Source organism: Dendrobates tinctorius, unplaced genomic scaffold (assembly GCF_039654945.1).
Source record: "Dendrobates tinctorius isolate UK_male_01 unplaced genomic scaffold, ASM3965494v1 ptg000107l, whole genome shotgun sequence".
Taxonomy (NCBI): Eukaryota; Metazoa; Chordata; class Amphibia; order Anura; family Dendrobatidae; genus Dendrobates; species Dendrobates tinctorius.
Window position 1 is genome coordinate 22,073,861 of NW_027361775.1, and position 13,635 is coordinate 22,087,495.

General features: G+C 41.9%; 1 protein-coding gene across 1 annotated transcript in view; it reads left to right on the forward strand.

Moving 5' to 3' along the window:
• The window catches only part of LOC141100633 (mitochondrial ubiquitin ligase activator of nfkb 1-A-like), a 64,903-nt gene extending 59,213 nt beyond the window's left edge, over nucleotides 1-5,690 (forward strand). The window contains exon 4 of the mRNA XM_073589239.1: nucleotides 4,309-5,690. Within this exon, the coding sequence (XP_073445340.1) occupies nucleotides 4,309-4,915 (607 nt within the window). The 3' untranslated portion in view covers nucleotides 4,916-5,690. The remainder of the gene's footprint in view (nucleotides 1-4,308) is intronic.
• The last annotated feature ends 7,945 nt before the right edge of the window (nucleotides 5,691-13,635 follow it).

Consider the following 13,635-nt stretch of genomic DNA (forward strand, 5'->3'; position numbering starts at 1 on the left):
CTTGTCAGACGCTCCTGATTCATTATGAGGAGCCTCTTAGGCCTGTTTCACACTTCTGGCGTCAGTCAAAATCCGCCGTTTTGACAGAATGACGGATCCATCGAAATTAGTGAAAAACAGATGCAACTGATCCGTTTTTTCGACTGATCTGTCTAGCGGATCCGACGAAAAAATGGATCCATTTAATCAGTTGCATCTGTTTTTTTTCATCCGTTTCTTCTGTCGAAACTGCAGATTTTGGAATATAAAGGAACATGATTCTGGAAAGAGAGAGAAAGAAAGATTTTTTTTTTTTGGTGCCAGAAAGGCTTTTGGGGTTAAATTAAAGGAACAGAAACAAAAAAATGAAATCCGATGACGGATCCGTTTTTTGACGGACAGCAATGGATCCGCTGCCCATAGGCGTCCATTCTAGCTGATGACAGACGGCGACGGATCCGTCACTGTCCGCCTTTTTGACTGAGACAAAAAACGTTCCTAGGGACTTTTTTTCGGCCGACGGACAGCTATTTTCCGACGGATCCGTTGTACGGTGGACGAAACGGAAGGCCATCCGTCACAATCCCTCACTAATACAAGTCTATGGGGAAAGAACTGATCCGCCAAGCAAATCCGTCAGATCCGTTTTTTTCTGCTAATGACTGATTGTGACTGATGCCAGAAAACTGAAGTGTGAAGCAGGCCTTAATGAAACTCTGCTCATATCTAGTTTTAACAATACATACAGCTCTGGCAAAAATTAAGAGACCACCACATCAAAACCCTGTCATGGGCAGCCCATTCTCCAGACCTGAACCAAATTGAAAACCTCTGGAATGTAATCAAGAGGATGATGGATAGTCACAAGCCATCAAACAAAGAACTGCTTACATTTTTGTGTCAGAAGCAGTGTGAAAGACTGGTGGCAAGCATGCCAAGACACATGAAAGCTGTTATAAAAAATCATGGTTATTCCACAAAATATTGATTTCAGAACTCTTCCTGAGTTAAACCATTAGTATTGTAGTTTCTAAATGATTATGAACTTGTTTTCTTAGCATTATTTGAGGTCTGAAAGCACTTTTTTTTTTTTAACAATTTTGACCATTTTTCTTTGTCAGAAAAAAATAAAAGATTTTATTGCTTGGAAATTCGAAGACGTTGTCAAAAGTTTATAGACTAAAAGAACAATTTACATTTTACTCAAAAATATACCTATAAAGAGGAAACATCAGACAAACTTAACATTTGAAAGTGGTCTCTTAATTTTTACCAGAGCTGTATATATCCATTCACCAGATGCAGATTAAAAAATATGTGAGAAATATATTATTATTCAAGTATACAGACTGCCAAAGTATTTGGTCATATGTGCTGAAGAAATTTTTGGCTTCCTTTTTCTAATAATTGGAACATTATACAGGTACCATGCAAGTTGAGGTCCCAAAGCAGATGTCCAAAAAGATCTTCCAATGAATCAGTATTTTGATCTTTTTGAAATCCTCAAAGTCTCTGATATCATCTTCTGACTGCTGAAGAAAGCTGCGGATTGTGTTGAAAAATGTATGAATTATCTTGAATTTCAAGTAGAAATATAGTTTTTGAACTTGGGTGTCCAAAAGCAAGTGATCCCTATGAAAGGTTTATTTAATCTGCAGAGACAAAACATGGGTGGGCGCACAGTATAATAAAGTATATGGAGTAGACTAGAGTAGATTAGTGCTAGCATCACCTTGCAAGAATCTACCTTGGTATGGAAATACACGTTGGGTAAACTTTCCTTAAGGCCATGTCACACTAAGCGAGATCGCTAGCGATGTCGTTTAAGCGACACCGATATTATGACACAACAGCGACATCGTCAACGATGTCGCTGTGTGTGACCTGTAGCGGCGATGTGGCCCCTGCTGCGATGTCGCTGATCATACACGAACGTCCTGGACCGTATTTTGATTGTTGGCTTCTCGCTGGTGAGCCGGAATCGCTGAGTTTGACACCCTTTATGAACGACGAGCGACCTCGTTGGCAACTCATATGTCAGCGGCACAGGCGGGACTAGGTTTTCTTTAGTAACGCCCCTCAGCTCCGATTGGCGGCCACAACATCACCTCAGCAATAAATGAGAACGTAAAACTGCGCCCCCATCCATTGTTCCTGAGCGCTTTGTGGATATTCCTTTGTGTGTTGTTGCGAGGATACTATCGTGTGTGGGGGTTTTGCGATCCTGTCAGAGTCGCTACAGCGCTTCATCTTTGGCATTTACAGTCATATGTTAAAGTTTGGGCACCCCTATTAATGTTAACCTTTTTTCTTTATAACAATTTTGGTTTTTGCAACAGCTATTTCAGTTTCATATATCTAATAACTGATGGGCTCAGTTATATTTCTGGATTCAAATGAGGTTTATTGTACTAACAGAAAATGTGCAATCTGCATTTAAACAAAATTTGACCAGTGCAAAAGTATGGGCACCCTTATCATTTTCTTGATTTGAACACTCCTAACTACTTTTTACTGACTTCCTGAAGCACTAAATTGGTTTTGTAACCTCATTGAGCTTTGAACTTCATAGCCAGGTGTATCAAATCATGAGAAAAGGTATTTAAGGTGGCCACTTGCAAGTAGTTCTCCTATTTGATTCTCCTATGAAGAGTGGCATCATGGGCTCCTCAAAACAACTCTCAAATGATCTGAAAACAAAAATTATTCAACATAGCTTTTCAGCGGAAGGATACAAAAAGTTGTCTCAGAGATTTAATCTGTCAGTTTCCACTGTGAGGAACATAGTAAGGAAATGGAAGAACACAGGTACAGTTCTTGTTAAGCCCAGAAGTGGCAGGCCAAGAAAAATATCAGAAAGGCAGAGAAGAAGAATGGTGAGAACAGTCAAGGACAATCCACAGACCACCTCCAAAGACCTGCAGCATCATCTTGCTGCAGATAGTGTCACTGTGCATCGGTCAACAATACAGCGCACTTTGCACAAGGAGAAGCTGTGTGGGAGAGTGATACGAAAGAAGCCGTTTCTGCAAGCACGCCACAAACAGAGTCGCCTGAGGTATGCAAAAGCACATTTGGACAAGCCAGTTACATTTTGGAAGAAGGTCCTGTGGACTGATGAAACAAAGATTGAGTTGTTTGGTCATACAAAAAGGCGTTATGCATGGAGGCTAAAAAACACAGCATTCCAAGAAAAAACACTTGCTACCCACAGTAAAATTTGGTGGAGGCTCCATCATGCTTTGGGGCTGTGTGGCCAATGCCGGCACCGGGAATCTTGTTAAAGTTAAGGGTCGCATGGATTCAACTCAGTATCAGCAGATTCTTAACAATAATGTGCAAGAATCAGTGACAAAGTTGAAGTTACGCAGGGGATGGATATTTCAGCAAGACAATGATCCAAAACACCGCTCTAAATCTACTCAGGCATTCATGCAAAGGAACAATTGCAATGTTCTGGAATGGCCATCCCAGTCCCCAGACCTGAATATCATTGAACATCTGTGGGATGATTTGAAGCAGGCTGTCCATGCTCGGCGACCATCAAACTTAACTGAACTGGAATTGTTTTGTAAACAGGAATGGTCACAAATACCTTCATCCAGGATCCAGGAACTCATTAATAGCTACAGGAAGCGACTAGAGGCTGTTATTTTTGCAAAAGGAGGATCTACGAAATATTAATGTCACTTTTATGTTGAGGTGCCCATTTTGCACCGGTCAAATTTTGTTTAAATGCAGATTGCACATTTTCTGTTAGTACAATAAACCTCATTTGAATCCAGAAATATAACGGAGTCCATCAGTTATTAGATATATGAAACTGAAATAGCTGTTGCAAAAACCAAAATTGTTATAAAGAAAAAAGGTTAACATTAATAGGGGTGCCCAAACGTTAACATATGACTGTATACCTTCTGGATTTTTGGATTTCCCTTGCAAGGTACATATTGTTTCTGTTGTTTTGTGATGCCTTTTTAAGTTATTTTTGCAACACAGCTTGTATTTTTGGCTGCTTACCTCCAATAAATATATAGACGTGTTGCGGGGAATTTTTTTTTTGTTGTTGTCTGCAAAACAACCACCACTGTAATTTTAAGATCTTGTTGCTTTTTGAGTTAATTTTTTGGTTATATTTGATCCTCCATAACAATGGATAACCTAGCAATCTTTTGACAGCCGCACCCACCCCCCGCCATTTTCGGTGCCATTTTAGGCTTTTGTACGCTTGCTGTTTTTTCAATGTTCACTAATGCGATGTAAACAAAAAAAAAATTTCTTTTTTTTTATTAACTTAATTAAATAACTTTTCTCTTCTTTACCGGGCAGGTTGCACATAATGTACATGACCACCGCGGAGCGTGTGATTGTGGCAGCAGCTTTACTGATGGAGGGAGATCGACAAGAAGAGGTGCGGGTGGAACTGAGGCGCTCCAAACGAAAGCGTCGGATGTGGACCAGAGAATGGCTGGAGCAGAGGTCCAAATTCACCCACATGCATCTAGTGAGGGAGTTGCAGGAGAAGAATCCGCAGGATTTCCAGAATGATCTACGGATGTCGGAGGAATCATTCAAGCTCCTACTGGAATGTGTGAGGCCACTCATTGAACGGCAGGATACACGGATGCGTGCAGCTGTTTCAGCAGAGGTAAATTTGGCAGTCACGCTGCATTTTCTGTCAACCGGACGTTCAATGAAAGAATTGCAATTTTCTGCTGCTGTTTCTCGATCACTCCTCAGTGTATTAATTCCAGAAACATGCAACGCCATCGTCCGCAGTTTACGGAGCTACATGCCTTTTCCAAAAAGCGTGGCGGAATGGCAAAAAATTGCCTCAGATTTTGAACGTATTTGGCAGTTCCCAAACTGTGGTGGTGCCTTGGATGGCAAACGTGCGGATCACGCAACCAGCCAACAGCGGATCCTACTTCTATAACTACAAGGGCTACTTCAGCGTGATCCTCATGGCCCTTGTTAATGCCAGTTATGAATTTATAAACGTTGATGTTGGCATGAACGGCAGGGTTTCAGACGGAGGCGTTTTGGAGCACACTATTTTTGGGGAACGCTTGAATAACAATGAACTGCACTTGCCAACCAACATGGACACCACCGCCAACCTTAACTTTGTTTTTGTGGGCGATGAAGCCTTCCCCCTTCATGCGCATCTTTTGAAACCGTACCCACAAAAGACTTTGACAGAGGAAAGACGTATTTTTAATTACAGACTGTCAAGGGAACGACGCGTTGTCGAGAATGCCTTCGGCATAACGGCCAACCGCTTCAGGGTTTTCCACACACCAATCAACATGAAGCTGGATTCTATAGACTCCGTGGTGTTGGCCTGTTGCGTGCTGCACAATTTTCTTCGGCAGCGCGATGCTTTAGCTTACAGTCCGCCAGGCTTCATGGACTCAGACAGCAATCGTGACGTTGTGCTCGGAGAATGGCGTGAAAATGATCCCGCTATTGCAGGACTTCAACCTGCCAATCATGGCAGGACCAAGGACGATGCGAAGGCCAGCCGAGACAAGTACTGCCAATACTTCAACGGGCCTGGTGCAGTGACTTGGCAGCATCAGATATAGTTTGCATTGTAAAAAATTTTTGTGTATCCTTTTTTTAATACATTTTGTTAATAAAAAAATTTTACATTTAAAAATGCCTTCGTGTTATTTCAATAAATTTAGCAATATGGGAGAAGGGCATGGTGAGAGGGCTAATAATGGGTGTGATGGGGGGAGGGGAGTAATGGGGTGAAGGCAAAGTCATAGGTGTGATGGGGAGAGGGGAGTAATAAGGGAAAATGAGGGCTGTGATGGGGAGGGGGGAGTAATGGGGATAAGGGAAAATGAGGGGGTGTGATGGGGAGGGGGGGTAATGGGGAGAAGGCAAAGTCATTGGTGTGATGGGGAGGGGAGTAATAAGGGAAAATGGGTGTGATGGGGAGGTGGGAGTAATGGGGATAAGGGAAAATGAGGGGTGCGATGGGGAGGGGGGTGTAATGGGGTGAAGGCAAAGTCATTGGTGTGATGGGGAAAGGGGAGTAATGTGGATAAGGGAAAATGAGGGGTGTGATGGGGAGTAATGGGGAGAAGGCAAAGTCATTGGTGTGATGGGGAGATGGGAGTAATAAGGGAAAATGAGGGGTGTGATGGGGAGGTGGGAGTAATGGGGATAAGGGAAAATGAGGGGTGTGATGGGGAGGGGGGTGTAATGGGGTGAAGGCAAAGTCATTGGTGTGATGGGGAAAGGGGAGTAATGTGGATAAGGGAAAATGAGGGGTGTGATGGGGAGTGGGGAGTAATGGGGAGAAGGCAAGGTCATTGGTGTGATGGGGAGAGGTGAGAAATGTGGATAAGGGAAAATGAGGGGTGTGATGGGGGAGGGGAGTAATGAGGTGAAGGCAAAGTCATTGGTGTGATAGGGAGAGGGGAGTAATAAGGGAAAATGAGGGGGTGTGATGGGGAGGGGGAGAAATGGGGAGAAGGCCAAGTCATTGGTGTGATGGGGAGAGGGGAGTAATGTGGATAAGGGAAAATGAGGGGTGTGATGGGAGTAATGGGGAGAAGGCAAGATCATTGTTGTGATGGGGACAGGTGTGTATTGTGGATAAATCCAATTTATAAGTAGAACATGTAGCTATAGAAAACATGTAATGCCAAGACATATGCAAGTTTTGTTACGTCGCCAAAGAGGCCGCGGTATAACTATGATGCATCAGCGTCACCGAGCGCCATGACGTCATGACGCTCTGGTGGGCGGCGTTAATGTGGCCTAGCCAACACATAACTGAACAACATGGCGTCCCAGCGTTCAGTTTCTTGGGGGGAGCCAGAGGCCTGATTTCTGATCAGAGAACTTGACGCACGGGACTATTTCTGTGCAACACATGACCGTCCCATGCTGCACAAGAAGCGCGTTTTAAAAAAAAATCAAAAAAGGCCTAATGCGCAACTTTGGAATACAGCGGACCACGACGCAGATCAGAAAGAAATTGGCGGATCTGCGTTACCGCTCAAGTGAGCGCATAGCGACTATCCCGTCAGAAAACCAAAGGGGAAAGGGTGAGTGTTTTGTACAGGATGTGATTTTTTTTTTTTTTTTTTTTTTTTTTTAAGTTGTATGTTGTCTATGGACGTGTTCTTTACCGCCTCATATCTGACGTAGCACGTTCAGCTTTTGACAAGTGTCAGCTTGTAAACACACAACATGATGGCATTTGCCGTTTGCAAAAATTCAGGGGCATTGTAATGTGTTATAGTGAAAGTGAAACTTACAAGAAGTGTGAATATTTATTTTTTTTTGGGGTGAAGCTTTTAAATGATTTTTTTTAAAAATTTGTACAAAATTTAAACCAAAACTTTTTTAAAGTAAAAGTTACATTAACATTTTGACGGAACTGAGCCACCGCAATACCGTAAGTATAAAAACAAGAACCATGGACCTTTTGTTTGTAGTGTATCAATAATTTACAGGTTTACATTTAGCATTTCTTCAACAGAGATCCCCACTGCACAGGCCCTGCTGGCATCTCACCGGCGGATGAGGGCTGCTGTGGCTGTCACTCTGGCAGCTATGGACGTGCACGGACAGATGCTGGAGAGGTTCTTGGCGGGCCTACAACAGGGTGGCATTCCCTAATTTTTTTTCTTTTTTTGTTATATTTATGTTTAATGTTTTACTATCGGTACAGAAAGTTTGTATCATGTTTACACAAAAAAGTTTGTTATATAATATGTCATAAATATATATTTATACATTATAAGTCCATATACGCGGCTGTGTCGTTTTTTTGGTAAAAGATTGGTTACTTGGGCTGACATCTGTGTTCGTGTATACGGCCATCTTTATATTGTAGTGTACAATAATGTTCAAATACCAAACAAAAGAAGAAAACCAGACCTCGTTTCATATGAAATATAACATTTTTATTAAAAACACTTAAACAACTTGTAAAAAATATATATACACAAAAAAAAATTGTAAGAAATATGTGCAGAACTACAATTGTTGGTAATTTGTGTCATTTTCCACGTTGCCTTGGCGGAGTATAATGAAAAGGTGTGGGAACAAGGCTTGGGTTCTGCTGAGGGTCTAACCCCCTCCTCATTGTAGGCTCAAGAGGTGCAGGATTGTGCAAGAGTATTGCGGGTTGTGATTTCTGTCCATAACAGTATGCGTGTCAGTGAGTCTCCCGGTTGCTGCTTGACTCAACACCTCGAGCATAAGCCTTTCAGCATGAACACGCTGTATTGGATCGAGTGTAGGCAGCTTCTCATTAGCATAGTACGCAAAGCCAGTAAGGTTCTGAGGTGGTGTTAGGACTTTTTTGGCAAGTTGGATAAATTCAGGGGTAGCCGAGGTGGGGGCCTTCCTTTTTCGACCTGAAAATGTGAGTCGCCTCGGCACAGAATTGGGATGGTGTCTCAACTGTTTCCTCCTCTTGCACCGTTGCAATGCTGTCTTGTTCGGGCGTGATTAAGGGAGGTGAGATGACTGCCTCTTCTGTGTCCTGTGTGAACAGAAAATACATGTAACATCACAAAGCAAAAGAAATTAAGCTTCACACTATAACAGCCAAATACAGCAACAAATTTGATAACGGGAATAGTATCAATGGTTATTAACTGTCCTTCAACTGTATGTTAAATAGATAGGCCTCAAACGTTTAACTTGATTAACTGGTCAACAGCATTTTTGGTGCCAAAGATATTTCATTGAATTTAGGGTAACTTTGGGGTGCTGATTCTGAATATGTCATCAGTTTTGCCAGATTGGCTCAAGTTTTTGAGATTTTTCGTAAAATGTGTAAAAAAAAAGACGTAATTTGCTACACGCGCATTAATTTTATTGATATTGTCATGAATACAATAAATTTAACAAAGTAAATGTTGATTTTAGTTTATTTTAACTAGTTTTAGAAAGTAATCTTCAAAAATGAACAAGACATGAAAGATAGGAGACATTTAATCGCTGGAAAAGCGCTTTTTATATGATTTTCTTCTATGTGAGCTATTGGGGCAGTCACGCTGTAGATTCCAGCAGTAATCAGCCATCATATGTCTGTCCCATCTGCCTTGGTACCTTTCCTCCATCACCATAATATCCTGATGAAATCTCTCCCCTTGTTCTTCGCTAAAATCTCCAAGGTTTTCTGGAAATCTGTCCAAGTGACTGTGAAGATAATGCAATTTAATGCTCATGTGTACACCCAGATTTCTAAATCTCAATAGCATGTTTTGTACCAGTTCTTCATAATTGTCTGCCTTTTGATTTCCCAAGAAGTTCTTCACTACCAACACAAAACTACACCATGCAGCAGCTTCAATGTCATTCATTTCCTTAGGAAAATTTGAATCTTTAATGAGTTTCCGAATTTGAGGACCATCAAAGATTCCTGCCTTCAGTTTTTCGCTACTAAGACCAGGGAAAGATCTGCAGATGTACATGAAGCAATTACCATCTTTGTCTAATGCCTTGACGAACTGCTTCATTAATCCTAACTTTATGTGAAGTGGTGGTAGAATGATTTTTTCCCTGTCCACCAAAGGTTCGTTCACTATGTTTGATGCTCCTACTGTCAAGGTGTCCCTTGGAGGCCAATTCAGTTTCTCCCAGTGCTGATGTTTTGCTCTACTATCCCACATGCAGATGAAGCAAGGATACTTTGTGTATCCACTTTGCTGTCCAAGTAAAAAGTTGACCATTTTTAAATCAACACATATCAGCCACGAATGTTCATGGTAGCACAGTTTCTCCAAGACCATTTTGACATTTTGGTATTGTTCTGCAAGTTTAGTTGAGTGAGCTACTGGAAGAGATGCACACTGATTGCCATTGTTCAACAAAACACATTTCAAACTCCTTTTAGAACTATCTATGAAAAGCCTCCAGTCTACAGGACGATATACTTGTAAACCCATTTGCAGCATCAGGCCAGGAATATCCTTACAATATACAAGTAGGTCATCTTCACAGAAAAATGGAAGAAGTGCTTCTTCTCTGGTCCTGTAAGATGTAATTTTAGTTCCAGGCGTCAGACAATTTTTTTCACTTAGCCTTGAAGCTAAAAGTTCGGATGCACTTTTTGAGAGGTTGAGGTCTCTTATTAGATCGTTGAGCTCTCCTTGGGTAAATTGCGTAGGTGTTCTAAAACTTCCTTCATATTCTAGTTCACTTCCAGAACTAATGCTTAGCTCCATACCCTGCATTTCATCATCATCAGGTGGGGGAAGGTCAGGTAACATGGTAAACACAGGTACAGGCACATCTTCACAATGAGGGACAGGCCTTCTTACAGATTCCATGTTAGGATACTCCCATTTTCGTTTCTTATGCTTATTGAATCCTTGTACTTGCACTGCACAGAAATAACAGTCATCATGATGATTTTTTTGCTCTCTCCACACCATTGGAACACCAAATTTGAAGCTTGTTCTTTGTCCTTTGCTCCATTTTCGTAATAATTCGATACATGCTTTGCACACTATGTGTGGTGCCCAAAACTTGTCTTGGTCCCCAAGCATAACCCCAAAATAGGCAAAATACACTTTTTTAACGAAGTCTGTTATGTTTCTTCTATGTTTTGGCAGTGTATATTCACCACAAATGTAACAGAATGAGTCTGGATCGTTAAGACAACTTCTTCTTGATGAGTTCATGCTTTTCACTGGAAAACAGACAACAACATAAAGTTAGTGCAAAAATCAAGCTATGAACAAACTTTTAGAACACTAATTAACACAAAACTATATTGAGAACTGCTCAGTTCAAGTACTAATCCAAAGAAATTAATGAGATGATGTGTCGCATTTACCAACAAGTGCTATAAATAAGATACCAAAAATCTCAAAAACTTGAGCCAATCTGGCAAAACTGATAGCATATTCAGAATCAGCACCCCAAAAATACCCCAAATTCATTAAAATATTTTGGACACCAGAAAAAAATTTTTTTTTTGTTGACCTTATCAGTACGTTATGGGATAACTTGTGCTATTGTGTCAATTTTCCCTTATTTATAATCTCTATTCCAAATGGGCATGTACATTCCTATGTGTACTACAAGATAGATACTTACATCACCGACAGGGGAGTCCTGCAGGATCACAGGATCTGGTGCCAACATAGATGCCATTTGTCTCGGTACTTCTTGGTCCATTGTGAAAGCAAGAAATTCAAAGTACCAAAGTTTGGGGACATATACATCTTCTGACCCGGCTCCAGACTTGGTTGAATTCTCGACTTTTTGTTTAGTTCTTTCCGGTATACTGTGCGGAGGGCCTGAATTCTTTTTTTGACCGAAGACTCATCCACTGGCTCATTGGGGTAATGGTTTTTTGAAAGCTCCACCAGTTTTTGGTAAGCCTCCTTTTTCAGCCTGTTGCTATAATCAGCCGACTTTATTTTCCACAAGCAAGGCATCGAGCAGCACATCTCTATGAAGTCACGCAGGAAATCTTGCTTATCGGCCATCTGCAATAAAAAAGTGATTATGTGAGAATGGCCCAATACAAGTAACATTTGTTTTATTGAAAGGTATGATAAAATAAAATGCATACATAGCCTACAACATAAAACACAGCTATGATCATAAAATGGCGGAGGTGGGCGCGGCAGAAACAAAAAATGGCTGCCCCACAAAAACATTAGTGATGGCCAACAACTGTTAACACAGCTGGATGCGGCAGAATAAAAAATGGCTGCCCCCCCAAAAAAACAGTGATGGCCAACATCGGTTAACACAGCTGCATAAAATGGCGGTGCTGGGCGCGCCAGAAACAAAAGTAGCTGCCCCCCAAAAAATCCAGAGATGGCCGACAACTGTTAACACAGCTGGAAAAAAATGGCAATGGTGGGCGCGGCAGAACAAAAATGGACGCCACAAATAAATTCATAGATGACCGACAATGGTTAACACAGCTGGGATGGTAAAATGGCGGTGGTGGGCGCGCTAGAAACAAAAATGGCTGCCCCAAAAAATCCAGAGATGGCCGACAACTGTTAAAACCGCTGCAAAAAAATAGTGATAGTGGGCGCGGCAGAAACAAAAATGTCCGAAAGATGTTATAGCGGAGGGCGTTGGCAGGAAAACTACCATGGCTTCTGGATATAAAGACAGATATAAATATTAAATAAAGATAAAAAAAAATTAATGCAAAAAAAAATTATGAAATAAGAAAAATAAGTGCCTACCTTACAATACAGTATAGAGATCCTGAAGGAATCGATAAATCCGGGCCAAACGCAACAGCAGCACAGAATGGATCGCAGGAACTGCAAAGCAGAAGGCTAGCTGGAAGCAATATGGATCACTGCTGGAAACTCGTATGAACCTCTGCGCTCTAGAAAAAATGGATGGGAGCGCTAATACGTCGTCCTTTTATTACACGGTCGTCCAATCACCAAGCGAGAGCTGTGACATAAACAGTCATGCCATACACTGACCACCAATCTGTGCAGAGGGGCGTGGAAAAAGATGCGCTCAATCACGCCTATCGAGGTTGGGGTCTTTTACAATACATGCTGTGTGACAGGTCCCAACGACTGCCGAGGTCGTTATACAGATCGCTGGTTGCTGATGTGTCGTTTATGAGATCTTCATGTTTGGAAGCTAACTAGCGACCATATAGCGATGTACAAACGATCTCTGCCAGGTCGTGTCGTTGTGACCGCTGGTGCGATCGCTTAGTGTGACAGTACCTTTACCATTTGTGTTCCTTGATTGTTATAACTATTGAAGATAGTGGTAAAAAGTCATTTCTGTTTACTGTTCATTATGTACTAGACTAGATGGAGGCCCGATGCTATCGGGAGGGTGGTAATGTCACAATGGGGACAGGCTTTGCAGCATTAAGAATCTCTCCCCCCCCATGTGCTCCTCCACCTATCCTCTCTCTCTTTCCCCATGTGCTGACTTCTCCCGTCTGTGCGCTCTTCTTTGATCTGTCTACTCCATGTGCTATTCCCCTTGTCTGCTGTCTCTCTCCTTCCTGTGCTGTTCTCCCCTCATGTGCTGTCCTGTTTGAACTGTCTCCCCTGTGCTATTGTTTAAAAACAGTCAGTGAAATATTTTACCTCACAAAATGAATTCTCTGTGATCCCCTGCTGTAATGTCAGCATTGTCTTTTGCTTCCTCCCCTGCCCAGGAGATGTGGTATGCTCCATACACAGACAGACACAGACAATTTTTAAAATGAACTTTTGTTCGTGGGAAAACTCTTTTACTGTGACCGGCTTCCTCTGCCTGAAGACACGTCGCGCATCTGCCGCAGGGATCAACCAAATGATTCACTGCGCCTGCGTGGAATTGGCGTAGTGCGACGGTGTTCCGCTGGTGGTAACGCGCAAAAGGCTGCATGAGTTTGAGTGTGTGTCGTGCGTTTAGAGTGTTTGTGTGTGGTGCAACGGTGTTCCGCTGGTAGTACCGCGCAATAGGTTGGTACCAGCTGCAGTTTCCATATTGAGACACCCATCACTTGGGTGTCCCAATATGGCGGTCAGTGAACTTCCTCCGCTTGGAATTCTAGGATACGGTGACATCTGGACAGAACAGGAAATGAAAACATTACAAGGCAAATATATATAGGTTGTGTGATAATGATCTATTACTGTATGTTCTTTCTGTATTTGTATAGAGGTGTGCATCTAATCT